The sequence below is a fragment of the Scyliorhinus canicula genome, chromosome 3 (assembly GCF_902713615.1).
Source record: "Scyliorhinus canicula chromosome 3, sScyCan1.1, whole genome shotgun sequence".
Classification (NCBI taxonomy): Eukaryota; Metazoa; Chordata; class Chondrichthyes; order Carcharhiniformes; family Scyliorhinidae; genus Scyliorhinus; species Scyliorhinus canicula.
Window position 1 is genome coordinate 52,300,347 of NC_052148.1, and position 16,603 is coordinate 52,316,949.

The 16,603-nt window shown below is 46.8% G+C and overlaps 1 protein-coding gene across 2 annotated transcripts in view; it reads left to right on the forward strand.

The window, feature by feature from the left end:
• poli (polymerase (DNA directed) iota) overlaps window positions 1-16,603 on the forward strand; it is a 90,644-nt gene that overhangs the window by 71,293 nt on the left and 2,748 nt on the right. Inside the window, exons 5-8 of one of the 2 annotated variants that reach the window (XM_038790523.1) lie at window positions 3,948-4,184; window positions 7,534-7,712; window positions 9,845-9,936; window positions 13,102-13,247. In XM_038790523.1, coding sequence (XP_038646451.1) covers window positions 3,948-4,184; window positions 7,534-7,712; window positions 9,845-9,936; window positions 13,102-13,247 — 654 coding nt within the window. The remainder of the gene's footprint in view (window positions 1-3,947; window positions 4,185-7,533; window positions 7,713-9,844; window positions 9,937-13,101; window positions 13,248-16,603) is intronic. The other variant, XM_038790524.1, reaches the window with a different exon arrangement.

Consider the following 16,603-nt stretch of genomic DNA (forward strand, 5'->3'; position numbering starts at 1 on the left):
CAGGCGTGTACGCTAGTTCAAAGTCGTATCTTCTGAGTCTGAGGAGGATGTGCTGCAGCCGGGGCGTCATGTCGTTCAGGTCCTTATGGATAATGTGGACCAGAGGCCTCTGGTCCGTCTCGACGGTGAACGTCGGCAGGCCGTAGACATAATCATGGAACTTGGTAATTCCAGTTGAAGGCCCAGGCATTCCTTTTCAATTTGGGCGTACCGCTGCTCGGTGGGTGTCATCGCCCGTGATGCGTAGGCAACCGGTGCCTAGGATGAGGTGTCATCGCGCTGGAGCAACACCGTGCCGATCCCGTCCTGGCTTGCATCTGTCAAGATTTTTGTTTCCCTGTCAGGGTCAGCGGTGAGTTTGGCTTTCAGCTCCAAACACTCTGCTTGATGAGCTGCCTGCCACTCGAAGGCAGTGGACTTTTTCACCAGGTATCTGAGGGCCGTGGTGTGTGAGGCCAGGTTTGGGATAAACTTGCCCAAATCTTTACCATGCCCAGGAAGCGCAGCACCGCCTTCTTGTCTTCAGGGGTCTTCATGGCTTCGATGGCCTTGACCTTATCTGTATCTGGGCGCACACCCTGCTGAGATATCTGGTCACCTAAGAACTTAAGTGTCGACATGCCAAAGTAACACTTGGCCCTGTTCAGCTTGAGGCCATTGGCATGGACACAGCAGAATACCTGCTGGAGACGAGAGATGTGTGCTTCGGGCACCATATGATGACGTCGTCCACATACACACGAACCCCTTGAATGCCCTGGAGGTGTTATGTGATACATGCACCCTGACTCACTCTGTAGATGTCCCCAGTGGAAAGAGGCGGCGTGTGAGTGTCTCTTGCCTTTTATAGTAGGAAACCACCCCCAAGTGTTCTGCCTGTTAATTGGTTATGTCCTGTTCTCTGTGTTCATTAGCTGCCTGTCTGTATCTCATTATGTGCGTGTCTGCATATCATGACAGCAGCTATTTCAAAAGTATAGAAAAAGACCCACAAAGACCTTTGGAGTCACAATGCTTGTAGTGCCTCATTTAATCGAACAAATAAAGGCAGGGTTCTTATCTGCATTGCATTTGAATGAATGTATCCACTGTTTACCTAATATTAAATTAGACTTTGTATCCTGAACAGGAAGGCACTGCACTTTAGCTGGGGAATAAAATATGTATTAGATCATATGATGCTCCTCTCTGTGTAAAACTTACGTTAACTGTCTTTTTGTGACCAGTGCATTAGTACATTAAATATGTGTTTTTGCCTTCAGATGTAGCGCCGTGCTGTTCTAGTTTGCACTGCTTTAGAACCTGCCAGAATCCCAAGTGCTAACCGTATTTTCATAATGTTTAACAAATTCAAATGCTGCAAACTGGGCTGGGGGCTGGCACCACTGCAGGAGATAAAAACTGCAGCTGATGGCTGAGAGCCGTCAAATAGGAGTAAATGACATAAGAAAGCAAGATTTACTCTTACATAGCACCCTTCACAACCTCAAGTTGCCCTAAAGTGCTTCACAGCCAAGGAGATGTTTCTGCAGTGTAACCCCTGCTGCACTGTGTCAAATGATGGGTGGGTGTAAATATTATTAAAGTGAGGAACATTATACTGCATTTAAACCCATCAGCAATGGGGGCTTTAAGAGATGGCAGCAGGCAGGGATCGAGAGATTTGGGGATCTCTTCATTCAGGAGGGTTTCCCGAGCCTGGAGGGATTAGAGGAGGAGTTTGAGTTGCCGGGTGGGAACGGGTTTCAGTACCTACAGGTACGGGACTTTGTACGGAGGCAGGTTCCAAGCTTCCCTCTCCTCCCCCTGAGGGGACGTCAGGACAAGGTGATGTCAAGGTGATGGGGTTGGAGAGAGGAAGGGTTCGGAGATGTACAAGGAGTTGATGGAGTGGGAAAGGGCCCCTATCAGAGAAGTGAAGAGAAAGTGGGAAGAGGAGCTGGGAGGAGAGCTGGAAATTGAACTGTGGGGAAAAGCCTTGAAGAGAGTCAATTCATCCTCGTCGTCTGCCAGACTTCGCTTGATCCAGTTCAAGGTTGTCCACAGGGCCTACATAATGGCAGCCCGGATTAGCAGGTTCTTTGAGGAGGTGGAGGACAGATGTGGGCGGCGCGGGGGTAGCCCGGCTAACCATGTATATATGTTTTGGGCCTGTCCAAAGTTGAGGGGATTCTGGCAGGGGTTTGCGGACCTTATGTCAGAAGTCCTGGAAGGGAGGGTAACTCCGAGTCCAGAACTGGCAATATTTGGTGTATTGGAGGATCTGGGAGCCAAGCAGGGTAGGGAGACCGATGTCCTGGCCTTCCCCTCCCTGGTGGCCCGGAGGCAGATTTTGCTGGGATGGAGGTACTTGGAGCCCCCGAAGGCAGGAGTGTGGGTCAGCGATATGGTAGGGTTTCTCAGTCTGGAAAAAATGAAGTTCGCCTTGAGAGGATCAACTCAGGGGTTCGCCCGGAGATGGCATCCGTTCATCGATTTCTTCAAGGAAAATTGAACGTCAGCAGTAAGGGGAGGGAGGGGAAAAAGGGTGGGGAGGAAAACAGGAGGCATGGCAATGCAAGATAAGGAGAGGGAATTTAGTATACGGGTAATTAAGGAATAGGGTGGGGCAGTAGGGGATGTTGTTTTCTGTATGTGTCGGCCCACGCAGTTGTTTATGAAATGTTAAGAAATGTTAATATGTTAAACTGTGAAAATTACAAATGCTTCAATTAACTATTTTCTAAACCCACCAGCAACCTTAGCCAGTAAGTCGGTAGGCCAGGGAAAGAAACCTATTGATGCAGTCAGATATTCAATGGGACAGGCCAACGCTCATGTCAAGGTGATGTTGTATCACATGCTGAAGATTTCCTTTTGCCTCTCTGCAACATTCTGCATCAAATGACAAAGTTAGGCACCCTCCCCAATCTCAAATGACAACATTTTTATTTTCAACTAAAAAGTTTAAATACATACTTTCTAAAAGATGAAAGGATTGATGACCTAACTTGTCCATCTCCTATATTCAGATTCCAACCTCTCTACCCCAAGCCATCCAGCTGGGCCCTGTCCCAATGTTATCTTTTGCTAATCCGCCCATTTCGTGTCGCAGCTTAAAGCCCTGGCTTTCTTGTTGGCCCTGTGGAGAAAGTCACAACCTGAGTGCTGGAGCTGTCTTCCCAAATTTATTTTTGAGCTATCAAAGAATGTAAAAGAAACAGGGTTTAAAGAGAGCCATGCTTTATTGAGACTCTCCCCAGAGAGTCAACCCCTCTCTCTTGCTGTTCCCAACGGTTGATTGTACTTTTATGTCATTAACTTCATAGATCTGTCAACATCCATTATCCCATGGACAACTTTCCCAAAGTCAAAGCCCCATTTCCAGTCATCCTGGAATTGATGGGTTGCAATTTCAAGTCAAAGGAAAAGTACTCAAGTGACCTGTAAGGTTGGTTGAAGTGACCTCAGACAATGTAATTTATGTCCATATGGGGTAGGATTTTCCACGCAACTTCCGGTCCCGCCATTGTCAGCGGGGTTTTCTGTATCCATCGCCGCAGGGCCGCAGGGAAATTTGCAGCGGAGTTGCGCCGTCAGCAGAAGCGAAAGATCCCGCCGGCGTGAACAGCCAGAAAGTTCCGGTCCTCGCTTCTGTGGCAACCAAAACTCCTTCCTTAACAGCACTGTGGATGTACGCACACCACAGGGACTGCATTGGTTTAAGAGGGCATCTCAAGGTTCAGGAAGGGCATTCTCAAGGGCAGTAAATGTTGGCTGAGCAGGGGTGCCCACATCACAAAATGAATACAATGAATATCCTCATTTTATAGGCAATGAGCAGCTTCACAAATATTTCGCAAACTTTCAGTGTGTTCTGTCACCCGGAATGTGTATGATACAAATATCTGCAGTGTTACGTAGCTAAGTAAGGAATGTGCTCTGCTCATCAAGTTACTTTTGTACAGCATTAAACACCTCCGATGCAAAACACGTTTGGTTGGCTCTTGGATCCCAATTCGCAGCAGAAATGCGAACAGCAATATACAACAGGGTAGGCCTCACCGGCAGTGCAGGAATTGCAACCAATAAATTGCTGGCCAAGCTGGTGTCTGGAACATTCAAACCCAACCAACAAACAACATTGCTTCCAGAAAGTATTCAAGACTGCATGGGGAGCCTCGTGCATCCTGTACAAGTGCCTGGTAAGAGTTCTTGAGAGTACTGTTTACTTATTCTCTCCGCATGCTTCACATCTACAGGGAACCTTTTAACAAATTCACTTGTTTTAATTTTATTTCAAATTGTTACCCTGAAGGTGCTTCATAATGTGTACTGTGACTGTCAAGTCTTTCTATCTTACATCAGCACCTATTGATATTCCTCCTAATTGGCATACTCTAGTAAGAATGGCCTTTAAAATAGAATTGAAAATAAAAGCCTGGTGTATCAAGATAAAGATAGATAGCTTTTTGAAGAATAAAGGAATACAGGGTGTTCGGGTGAGAAAGTAGAGCTGAGTCCACAAAAGATCAGCCATGATCTCATTAAATGGCGGAGCAAGCTCGAGGGGCCAGATGGCCTACTCCTGCTCCTAGTTCTTATATTCTTATGTATACAGAACAGCACGTTGAACAGGTGGATATCCATTTCCCAAATCAGGCAGCAGGATACATTCTGATGATTTGCAACCATTTCATTGCGATGTGATGGTTTAGCAGAAAGACAGGTTTTCACTCTACTCTTCTGAATCCTCTCCCTGTCCAGAAGTAACTCCCCTATTGGGGGACAACCCAGCTCCTCAGGACAAGCTTCATTGAGCATCATCTGTTCTCAATTCACTCTGGAGCTCGTCCTGGTTTATCTTTAAGGGGATCTCCATTTCTAACATGTCACAAAAAGATCTTGTTTGATTCCCACCAGCGTGCTGAGTTGGATGAACACACAGTACTGCTCAGGGCAGTGCTCAGTACAGCTCAGGGCGCTACAGTTTTCAGTGTCTGTGCTCGGGAGAATAAATATTGAATTTATATATTTTTATTCACTCACAGGATGTGGGCAACACCGGCAAGGTCAGCATTTAATGCCTATCACTGAGTGGCATCAGAGAGAAGTTAAGAGGTGGCATGGTGGCACAGTGGTTAGCACTTCTGCCTCACGGCACCAGGGATCTGGGTTCAATTCCAACCTTGGGTGACTGTCTGTATGGAGTCTGCATGTTCTCCCCGTGTCTGCGTGGGTTCCCTCCGGGTGCTCCGGTTTCCTCCCAAAGATGTGCAGGTTAGGTGGATTGCCCATGCTAAATTGGCCCTTAGAGTCCAGGGATGCGCAGGTTAGGTTATGGGGTTACAGGGATAGGGCGGGGTTAATGGGGGTGCACCTGGGAGGAGTGATCTCGGATCACATTGCTTCGAGTCAGATATAAGCTATACCACTGGAGCAGATTTCCTTCCCTAAAGGAGATTAGTGACCGAAAAGGTCAGGTTCCAAAGTTTTACAGTCACCACATTTGATGGTGGCTTTATTAAATTCCAGATTTATTTATTAATTACATTTAAGTTTCCCAGTTGCCATTGTGGAATGTGAACTCGATGCCCCTGTATTACTGGTCAGTGGGCGGCACAGTGGTTAGCAACGTCTACACGTTCTCCCCATGTCTTTGTGGGTTTCCTCCGGGTGCCCCGATTTCCTCCCACACATCCCAAAAGATGCGCTGTTAGGTAATTTGGACATTCTGAATTCTCTCTCTGTGTACCCAAACAGGCGCTGGAATGTGGCGACTAGGGGATTTTCACAGTAACTTCATTGCAGTGTTAATGTAAGCCTACTTGTGATAATAAAGATTATTATTATTATTATTATTAAGTGCGGTAACCACTATGCTACCTTTCCCTGTTAAATAGCTGAACCCAAGTTGTGTGTACATTAAATGGTGGTAGCTCAGGGCAGCATGGTGGCGCAGTGGTTAGCATTGTTGCCTACGGCGCTGAGGACCCGGGTTCGAATCCCGGCCCTGGGTCACTGTCCATGTGGAGTTTGCACATTCTTCCCGTGTCTGTGTGGGTTTCGCCCCCACAACCCAAAAGATGTGCAGGATAGGTGGATTGGCCACGCTAAATTGCCCCGTAATTGGAAAAAATAATTGGGTACTCTAAATTTTTTTTTAAAAATAGCACTGCTGCCTCACGCGCCAAGGTCCCAGGTTCGATCCCGGCTCTGGGTCACTGTCCATGTGAAGTTTGCACCATTTCCCCGAGTTTGCGTGGGTTTCGCCCCCATAACCCAAAGATATAATAATAATCGCTTATTGTCACAAGTAGGCTTCAATGAAGTTACTGTGAAAAGCCCCTAGTTGCCACATTCCGGCCCCTGTTCGGGGAGGCCGGTACCGGGTAGGTGGATTTGCCACGCTAAATTACCCCTTAATTGGAAAAAATGAATTGGACACTCTAAATATATTTTCTTTTAAAATGATGGTAGCTCATTTTGGAGGAACAACAGCTTCACAGCTCCAGGGTCCCGGGTTCAATTCCGATCTTGGGTCACTGTCTGTGTGGAGTTTGCACTTTCTCCTCGTGTCTGCATGGCTTTCCTCCGGGTGCTCCAATTTCTTCCCACAGTCCACCATGTGCAGGTTAGGTGGATAGACCATGATAAGATTGCACCTTAGTGTCCAAAGATGTGCAGGTTAGGTAGGGACATGGGATCACAGGGGAGTGGGCCTAGGTCGGGAGGGCTCTTTCAGAGGGTCAGTGCAGACTAGATGGCTGAATGTCCTCCTTCTGCATTGTGGGGATTATGTGGTTCCATGAAAGTGAGACAGAGTGGTTTTGCACGACTTGCTGGGTTTTACCCCCTTCCCTCCCTTGGGGAAAACATTTGGAGCTGGATTCTCCATTGTTGGAATTCTCCGTTGCGCCGGCAGCACACCCACAGCCAGGGATTTTGCGGTGGCATGGGGCTGCAAGCAATGGGAAACCCCATTGGCTGGCTGGCGCGACGGAGAATCCCGCCGCCGACAGGGGCCCTGGCAACAGGTACGGCGGGACGAAGAATCCCGCCACTGATCTTCCCAAGTAGTGCATCACCAATGTGAGGACCAGTCCAGAACTGGAATCATCTGACTAAAATAATCATGTGAATAAATTAGTTTTTTTTTAAATTTAGAGTACCCAATTAATTTTTTTCCAATTAAGGGGCAATTTAGCGTGGCCAATCCACCTACCCTGCACATCTTTGGGTTGTGGGGGTGAAACGCATGCAAACACTGGGAGAACGTGCAAACTCCACACGGACAGTGACCCAGAGCCGGGATCAAATCTGGGACCTTGGCGCCGTAAGGCCGTAGTGCTAACCCACTGCGCCACCATGCTGCCCCGTTAATAAATTATTTGTCATGCAATTGCATGCAGAGCAGCATAGGCTTACCTTTAATCATACCAAGATGAACACACATGCAACCCCTAACCTGAACACGTTGCATAGGTACTGATGCTCTCTGCAGTTGAACTTTCTTTTTAAATTCATCAGTTTTATTTCAATGTGATGTTCCAGGTATTGGTCCTAAAACTGCCAGGCGTCTCGAGTTTCTCGGAATCAGTACTATTCATGGTCTGCAGACATTCCCTTTGGATCTGCTGGAGAAAGACCTCGGAATATGTATAGCTCAACGAATACACAGGCTTAGCTTTGGGGAGGACGATTCCCCTGTGATTCCTAGAGGACCACCTCAGGTAACATAAAATTACAACATATGAAAATTCTCACGGGGAGAATTTCAGGCACTACATTAGCCAATTTCTCTGCATTTGATCTGCACCAAATGCACAGAGGGAGACATATTGGTCCTCACTGTTTTTATAGCAAAGAAGATACTGCGCTTTTTCAAGGAACCCTCTCTGATACTTGTGAAAGATCAGCTGGGGCATGTGCAGTTTATTCTTAACTGGTTTCTTCCAGTTCTGCCAAAGTGTAACTAGCATCCTTAAACGGATGGCTAGAGGCCACGGCAACAAATGTTAGTTTTTTTTTGTTTAATTCATACCCACTTGATGTGGAGACCGGTGGAACAAGAATGCTCTGCAACAAAACTGTGTGTCCCAAGTCCACACATTTAATTATCTCCTTCCCTCGTTTCTGGATTTAACTGCAGGCGGGTTTAGTATCTGAACCAGTACAGTGGGTCAAGCTACTTTGAGGTCTCCATCTTCCAGTGCAAAGATCTTTTCCTGCATGCACTTGGTACCTGACAAATGGCCGAATCCAATTTCTACCCTCCAGAGCCTTGAATGGAATGTTAAGGAGCCCCACTTTGTGCAGGTTTATAACAAAATGATATATACAAAATGATATATATATATATATATGTATTTATGCTCATTATTTTTTGCATGTACTGTTGCTTGAAGACTTGAACAGAATACACAGAGAAATCGCTCAGTTAGTGCAGATTAAACCTGAATTTAGGGTTTCAGAGGTTTTGATTGTATGCTTGAAGTCATCAAAAAATGTTCCTACTTTTTACTCACTGCCTGACCAGTGAGGTCCACTCATCCACTCATCTCCTATTACCAACACCACCCAACCACTTGCCCCTCCTCCTCCCTCCATGCTGAAGTTCAGTCTGTCAATCAGTCTTTTTGTTTGCCAATTATTTGTCACCAGGTGTGTCCCGGTGGGTCAAGTCTCACAGAGGTTGGCAGCCCTTCCCCAAAAGGTCATAGTTCATCTGTGAGCGTAGGAGGTGAGAGTTGGCAGGCTCTTTAATTAATGGGTGATTGGGCGGAGGGGGAAGAATCCTATCCTCCAAGCTCAGTCTCGACAACTCATGTGCACATTCCAGCAGCCGTTACTGTGACAGGAGCCTTTTTTTTAACACTTTGCAGTAAATAATACAAAGAGACATGACTGGAGAGGAGCATGTAACCCCCCCCCCCATTGCTGGTCCAGCTGATGTCAGCTAACACAATTTAAACTGGGGGTCAAACTGTACTCATGGCATTACCATCACTGAATCCCCACAATCAACATCCAGGACTTACCAATGATCAGAAACTGAACTGGACTATCCACATTAATACTGTGGATAGCAGGGTAGGTCAAAGGCTAGGAATCCTACGGTGAGTAACTCACCTCCTGACCCACCAAAGCCTGGGCGGGTTTCTCCAAGCCTCCGCACCGAAATCCACGATGGCCAGGCCCGCGATTGGGGGCAACCGATTGGCAGGCGCATGCATTCCGGGGGGGCCTATCTTCTTCCGCGCCGGGCCACTGTAGGGCTCCGCCATATTGCGTGGGATGGCGCAAAAACAGCCGCCGCGTGCATGCGTGGACCCACAGCCAGAAGTGCTGGGGTCCATATCGGTCAGGTTCGATTCCCGGCTGGGTCACTGTCTGTGCGGAGTCTGCACGTCCTCCCCGTGTGTGCGTGGGTTTCCTACGGGTGCTCCGGTTTCCTCCCACAGTCCAAAGATGTGCGGGTTAGGTGGATTGGCATGCTAAATTGCCCGTAGTGTCCTAAAAAGTAAGGTTAAGGGGGGGGGGTTGTTGGGTTACGGGTATAGGGTGGATACGTGGGTTTGAGTAGGGTGATCATGGCTCGGCACAACATCGAGGGCCGAAGGGCCTGTTCTGTGCTGTACTGTTCTATGTTCTATGGTAGCCGGAGCTGCATGAAGAACAACAAAGCCATGCTAGCCCCCTGTGGGTTGCAGAATTACTGGGCCAAGAGGCCTGTTGACGCCAGTGTTAAACACTCGGGTGTTTACGCTGGCGTCAACACTTTGCCGTGATTTTGGAGAATCCCGGCGCTGCCGGCTTGCACAGATTTAAAACATTTTGCTATTTGCCTATACTTTTTCCTCAGTCCCTCAGTGATGAAGATTCCTTCAGGAGGTGCTCCTCGTTGGCCGAAATTAGAATGAAAACTGAAGAGCTGTTGATCAATCTTCTAATCAGGTCAGTGAACCATTTCCAGCTGACCTAAAAAGTGTTTTCAGATGTTGACATTTGTATCATGGCATTATACCATTTTATAGAAAGAGGACATTTTTTTTTACATAAGTGGCTGTCTGTATATCAGTTTGCATTAAAATGAAGTAATCTTGGCAGCACGGTAGCACAGTGGTTAGTGCTGCTGCCTCACAGTGCTGAGGTCCCAGGTTCGATTCCTGCTCTGGGTCACTGTCCGTATGTAGTTTGCACATTTTCTCCGTGTTTGCGTGGGTTTCATCCTCACAACCCAAAGATGCGCAGGGTAGGTGAATTGGCCACACTAAATTGCCCTTTAATTGGAAAAAATGAATTGGGTACGTTAAAACATTTTTAAAATGAAGTAATCTTCAGAATCCAGGCCACGATGGCATTGGGTATTCCAGTGCCAACTGTGCGATGCAGGGCACTGAGACATACTGGTACCAACGCAACAAGTGCTACACACAAAGGGACATGGCTGGGGAGGAGCGGTGTGCCCACCATTGATGGGCCAGCTGAAGTCAGCCAACTCACTTTAAACTGGGGGTCAAACCATAATTGGGCGTTGATATCTCTTAAATAGCCCAGGCTGCGGCAATGGTGGCATTTGGCTCTGCCGGCTTTGCCTCTCCTCTTCTTGATGATCTTCACTCTGCATCTGAATGCAAATCCGAGTTCACAACGACTTATCCAAAATATCCATGAAAACTGACCACACCCAGGAAAGTTTGCTTTTTTATAGTGCCTTTTGATATAGAACATTGAACATAGAATTTACAGTGCAGCTTAACATAGATTCATTGAGGTTTATAGCACATAAGGAGGCCATTCAGCTCATCATGTGCATCATGGTCAACAAAGATCTGACTACACAAATGCCATTTTCCAGAGCTGGGAGTTGGAGGTTACGGCAACGCAAGTGAATATCTAAATACCTCTCAAATGTTTCTGACTCAACCACCAGTTCAGGCAGTGAGTTCCAGACTCCCACCACTTTCTGTGCGAAAAAGTTTCTTCTCAACTTCCCATTAAGTAAATCTATGTCCCCTGGTTATTGACCCCTCTACTAATTATTATTTTTTATTATTATAGAATCCCTACAGGAGGTCATTGGATCGAGTCTGCACCGACCCTCTGAAAGATCACCCTACCTAAGCCCACTCTCTTACATAGAATTTACAGTGCAGAAGGAGGCCATTCGGCCCATCAAGTCTGCACCGGCTCTTGAAAAGAGCACCCTACCCCCTACCCAAGGTCAACACCTCCACCCTAACCCCATAACTCAGTAACCCCACCCAACACAAAGGGCAATTTTGGACACTAAGGGCAATTTATCATGGCCAATCCACCTAACCCGCACATCTTTGGACTGTGGGAGGAAACCGGAGCACCCGGAGGAAACCCACGCACACACGGGGAGGATGTGCAGACTCCGCACAGACAGTGACCCAAGCCGGAAGCGAACCTGGGACCCTGGAGCTATGAAGCGATTGTGCTATCTACAATGCTACCGTGCTGCCCTATCCCCGTAACCCAACCTGACCTTCACATCTCTGAGCACTAAGGGGCAATTTTATCATGGCCAATCCACCTAACCTGCACATCTTTGGATTGTGGGAGGAAACCGGAGCACCCGGAGAAATCCACTGTCGCCCAAGTTCAGCATTGAACCTGGGTGCCTGGCGTTGTGAGGCAGCAGTGCTAACCTCTGTGCCACCGTGCCGCCCTAATGCAAAACGTGCTCTCCTATCAACACTATCTATGCCCCTCATAATCTTATACATCTCTAGCAGGTCCCCTCTCAACCTTTGCTGCTCCAAGGAAAACAGCCCCAGCCTATCCAATCTTTCTTCATAGCTCAGACCTCCAATCCAGCCAGCATCCTGGTTAATCTCCTCTGCATCCTCTCCAGTTCAAGCACACCCTTCCTATAATGTGGTGATCAGAATTGCATGTTGTACTTCAGTTGTGAACTAACCAGCGTTTTATACAGTTCCAGCACAACCTCCCTGCTTTTGTATTTCGACTAATGAAGACAAATGTCCCATATGCCACCTTTAACCACCTGCTCTGTCACCTGGGATCTGTGGATATGCTCTCCAAGATCCCTCTGATCTTCCGTACTTTCCAGGATTCTACCATTTATCGTATAATCCTTTGCCTTGTTAGCTCTCCCCAAGTGCATTACCTCACACTTTACCAGGGTGCCTTTCATTTGCCACTGCTCTGCCCACCTGACCAGTCCATTGACTTCCTCTTGATAAAAGCAAATTACTGCGGGTGCTGGAATCTGAAACCAAAGAGAAAATGCTGGAAAATCTCAGCAGGTCTGGCAGGCAGAGAAAAAAGCTAACGTTTCGAGTCCAGATGACCCTTTCTCAAGGCATTGAATTGACATCCTCTTGCATGACAATGGCTATCCTCCTCCATATTTACCACCCTGCCAATTTTTGTGTCATCTGGTCATACTTGCTGAAGCCAGGGCTCCAGCACCGAGCTCTATGGAACCCCACTGGAAACAGACTTCCAGTCACAGAAATATCCCTCGGCCATCACCCTCTGCTTCCTGCCTCAAAGCCAATTTTGGATCCAATGTTCCACTTTACCTTGGATCGCATGGGCCCTTACTTTCTTGGCCTGTCTGCCATGAGGGGCCTGACCAAAAGCCTTGCTAAAGACCAGATAGACCACATCAAATGTGTTATCCTTATCAATATTTATGGTTACGTCCTCAAACGCAACCTTCCTTTAACAGATCCATGCTGACTATCCTTGATTAATCTGTGTCTATCCAAGTGCAGATAACTTCTGTCCAATTTATCTGTCTCTTGAATTGAGTTCTATCCTGGCCTAAGACTGACCTTGACACTGGCTGCTTAAAATGCCAAGTGTGACATTTCCCATCATTAACATCCCTCACCATATGGGATATAAAATTTGACAAAACAATTCAAAAAGTGTTTGTAAGATGAAAATGTTACGCGCTGTTTATTCCGGTGGCTGTGCAGCGTAGACTTTGCAAAGCTCCTCCAAGTTGTTTTATAGCAACTGAGCAAACTTAAGTGCAATGATGTAACCTTCAATATTTTATAAAACTGTGCAGTTCTGTGCTTCAGTGAACAAAGTATATTTGCCCCGGGGACATTGCAGATGTTGTTGTAGGTTGCAGAAAGATGGACGTGTACCACGGACCATACGATTAACGGTGAGGCGATCTTCAGCTTCCAACAAGTGGTTCAACCGAGAGAGTCGGCAGTGTCCTGTTCCAAATCAACTAATGCAGAAACTTAATACAGGTGATGCTCATGTCATTGAATCTTTTAATACAATTCATGTGATTTTAAATATTGAAAATAGTCACATCATTCTGATATTTACCTCCTAAAGCATTGGGAATTCTTAAAGTGTACTTATATTTACCTCAAGGGCAAAGGACGCTTTCACTCATATTGCTCTTAAATTAAACCCAGACAGTGAAAGATGTGTCGCTGACCCCACCAACACTCTACGCACTGATTCATTATTCATTTCTCCAACCGTATTCAATTACTATGGATGTCCCTGATGTCCTTCACCACTGCGGTTTTTCATCCTTTGAGTAAAGAACTTATTCCCAAAGTAGTAGACTTCCTGTTGCTTTTCCCAGGGAAGGTTAGAAAATGTGAATTTATTTTGGCATGCATCAGTGGTGTGGTCATGAAGGTATCCAGCTTCTGAGGAGAAAGAGCTCCATCACGTGGTAGAAATGTGGAGCTGCAGGCCTGATTGTGTGTCAATAAGTAAAATGGCCATATGGGAACCGCATGGCATACATGGCAATTTATTGCATTACTGGCTGATCTAGTACAGAGGGAACAGAATGCAATATTCAGGACAAGCAGGGTGGAGGTATAACTAGAGCTAGGCAGTAGGGGGAAAGGGTGGGTGGGGTGATAAGGAAGGAAAGACAGGGAGAATATCAAGTGAAGGAGTAAAAGGGGGCAAAGGCAGAGGAGATAAATGAGTGGGGGCTGGGCAGAATTGGTGTTTACAGTTTCATCTCTGTGGAGTGGGAGGTTATCAGTGAATGGTCTGTCGACATTCCCAACCCGAACGTTTTTGGGTCCTTCCAGGTCTTATTTTTATCTCCGTGCAGGAGAAGGGCGGGTGAGGGTATATATACCTTTCCAGGCAGACTCTGTTTTTGCTTTGTGTGACGATGATGGGTTTGTGGCAATCATTCGATTGCTTTCTCTGTTTTCTCCCAGTAAAGAGAGAGGGGGGGGGGGGGGGGGGGGGGAGAGAGAGAGAGAGAGAGAGAGAGAGAGAGAGAGAGAGAAGAATCTTTCCTTTTCCTCCTGACCCAGATTTCACTCCCAGTGAGGGGAGAGAGAATGACCTTCACTTTCCACCCCCTGATTTTGCGGTCAGCAGTGGAGGGAGTGTTGGGCTATTGTAGAATGGTCTCCTTCCGCATGGTAACCATTCAGTCTGTCCTGCCTGTGGTGGCTTTCGGAAGGAACATCTCACCTCGTGACATCAGACCCACAGCAATGTGGTAGACTCTTAACTGACCCCTCAAAGGCGTTTAGGGATGGACAATAAGTGCTGGCACAGCCAGCGACGCCCACGTCCCATAAATGAATTTAAAAATAATTCCCGCTTTCTCCCCACTGCCCAGCACATTCTACCTTTTCAGTTAATAATCCAATTCCCACTTGACAGCCTCGATTGAATCTACCTACACCGCACTCTCAAGCAGTACATTCCAGACCCTAACCGTTCACTGTGTAAAATGTTTCTCCCCATGACTCCAATGCTTCTTTCGCCAATTACCTTAAATCTTTGCCAGACCTGAGCTAAGTTTGTCTGCCCCCGCCCACATCTTTCAGTCTTGCTTTAAGTGAAGCAGTTTCCATCTCTTCTCCTAGATATACAACTTTGTTCTCAATGGCGTTGCGGGGGGGGCGGCTGATTTTCCTGGGGTAGAAGGAGTAACTTTGACTCACCAATCCAGTCAGACACAGAAATTCTTAAGGACAGGTGGAGGGTTGGTTACCAATTTAGAGCAGGCTGCAGTTTGAACCCCAGGAATAATAATAATCTTTATTATTGTCACAAGTAGGCGTACATTTACACTGCAATGAAGTTATTGTGAAAATCCCCCAGTTGCCACACTCCGGCGCCTGTTCGGGTACACTAAGGAAGAATTCATAGATAGAATCTTAGAATTGACAGTGCAGAAGGAGGTCGTTCGACTCATCAAGTCTGCACCGTGTGGTAGTATGACTAGAGGTACTACGGTACCTGGGAGTGTGAGCTACCATTGGTGGAGAAGGCTCGCTGCTCATTGGCCCAAGTGTTTGCATTTCATTGGTCGGAACGTAAGGTAGCTCCGCCCAGTGAGGCGGGGTATAAGAACCCGTGTTACCCAGCAGCCGGCCTCTTTCTGTACTCGAGCTGCTGGGGAAACATCTTGTTGATTAAAGCCTTCAATTCGGACTACATCCTCGTATCAGTAGTTATGGATCGCGCATCACACCGGCCCTTGTAAAGAGCACCCCACTTAAGCCCACATCTCCACCCTATCTCCGTAAACCAGTAGCCCCATCTAACCTTATTTTTGGACACTAAGGGCAATTTATCATGGCCAATCCACCTCACGTGCTCTCGGCCTCAGCTCCACTCAGCCTCACCCTGGCCCGGGTCACTGTCTGTGTGGAGTTTACACATTCTCCTCCTGTCTGCGTGGGTCTCACCCCCACAACCCAAAGATGTGCAGGATAGGTGGATTGGCGGCGCTAAATTGCCCCTTAATTGGAAAAAAATAATTGGGTGCTCTAAGTTTATTTAAAAAAAATAAATTTGGTGGTATTCAAATGAGAATTTGAGCCTGACTTGGCAATTTGGTTGCAATTTTAGGTGCATTTTTGACTCTAAATGTGGTGCTGTGGCCATGGAAGAAACTTCAGGCTGAGAAACTTTTGTCTGCTAACTTTGTTCTCTTCATTATGAACCTTTGTCTCACATTTCCTTTCACTTATTAAGCAACTTTACTTTTGTCAATATTAAATTTAATTTGCCATTTGCTTGTCGGACTCCATATCAAATTTAAATGTTTCCCCACATTATTAATGCTATCCTGTGCTCCTTTTTAACAAGCTTATAATTGACTTTCCATGCATTGATTTTTTTTTTCAAAGTAAAATTTCATCACAACTTGGTGTTTAATTAAACTCTGTCTCCTAATTGTTCTCTTCTGAAAGTGCTGATGCCTCTGCACCAGTTTTCTGGTTGCTGCAGTGCAAATAACTATTCACACATGCACCCAGACAGTTATGTCTGCAGGCTGCTTGGTTCTGAGAAACATTACCTGCAAGCTCCTTCCTGTCCTCATTTAGCATCTCCTCACACCCATATTTCAACAGGCATCAGTGGGTAGTGATCAGTGTCAGGAACTCAAATGATTTAGGCGTGGTTGTGATTCTGCTGTGGTTGAACGGCCCTCCAACGTTCACTATCAAGGCTGACATATGAATAATGGCCACAGATATATATACCCTGGGCAGCAGGGTAGCATGGTGGTTAGCATAAATGCTTCACAGCTCCAGGGTCCCAGGTTCGATTCCCGGCTGGGTCACTGTCTGTGTGGAGTCTGCACGTCCTCCCCCTG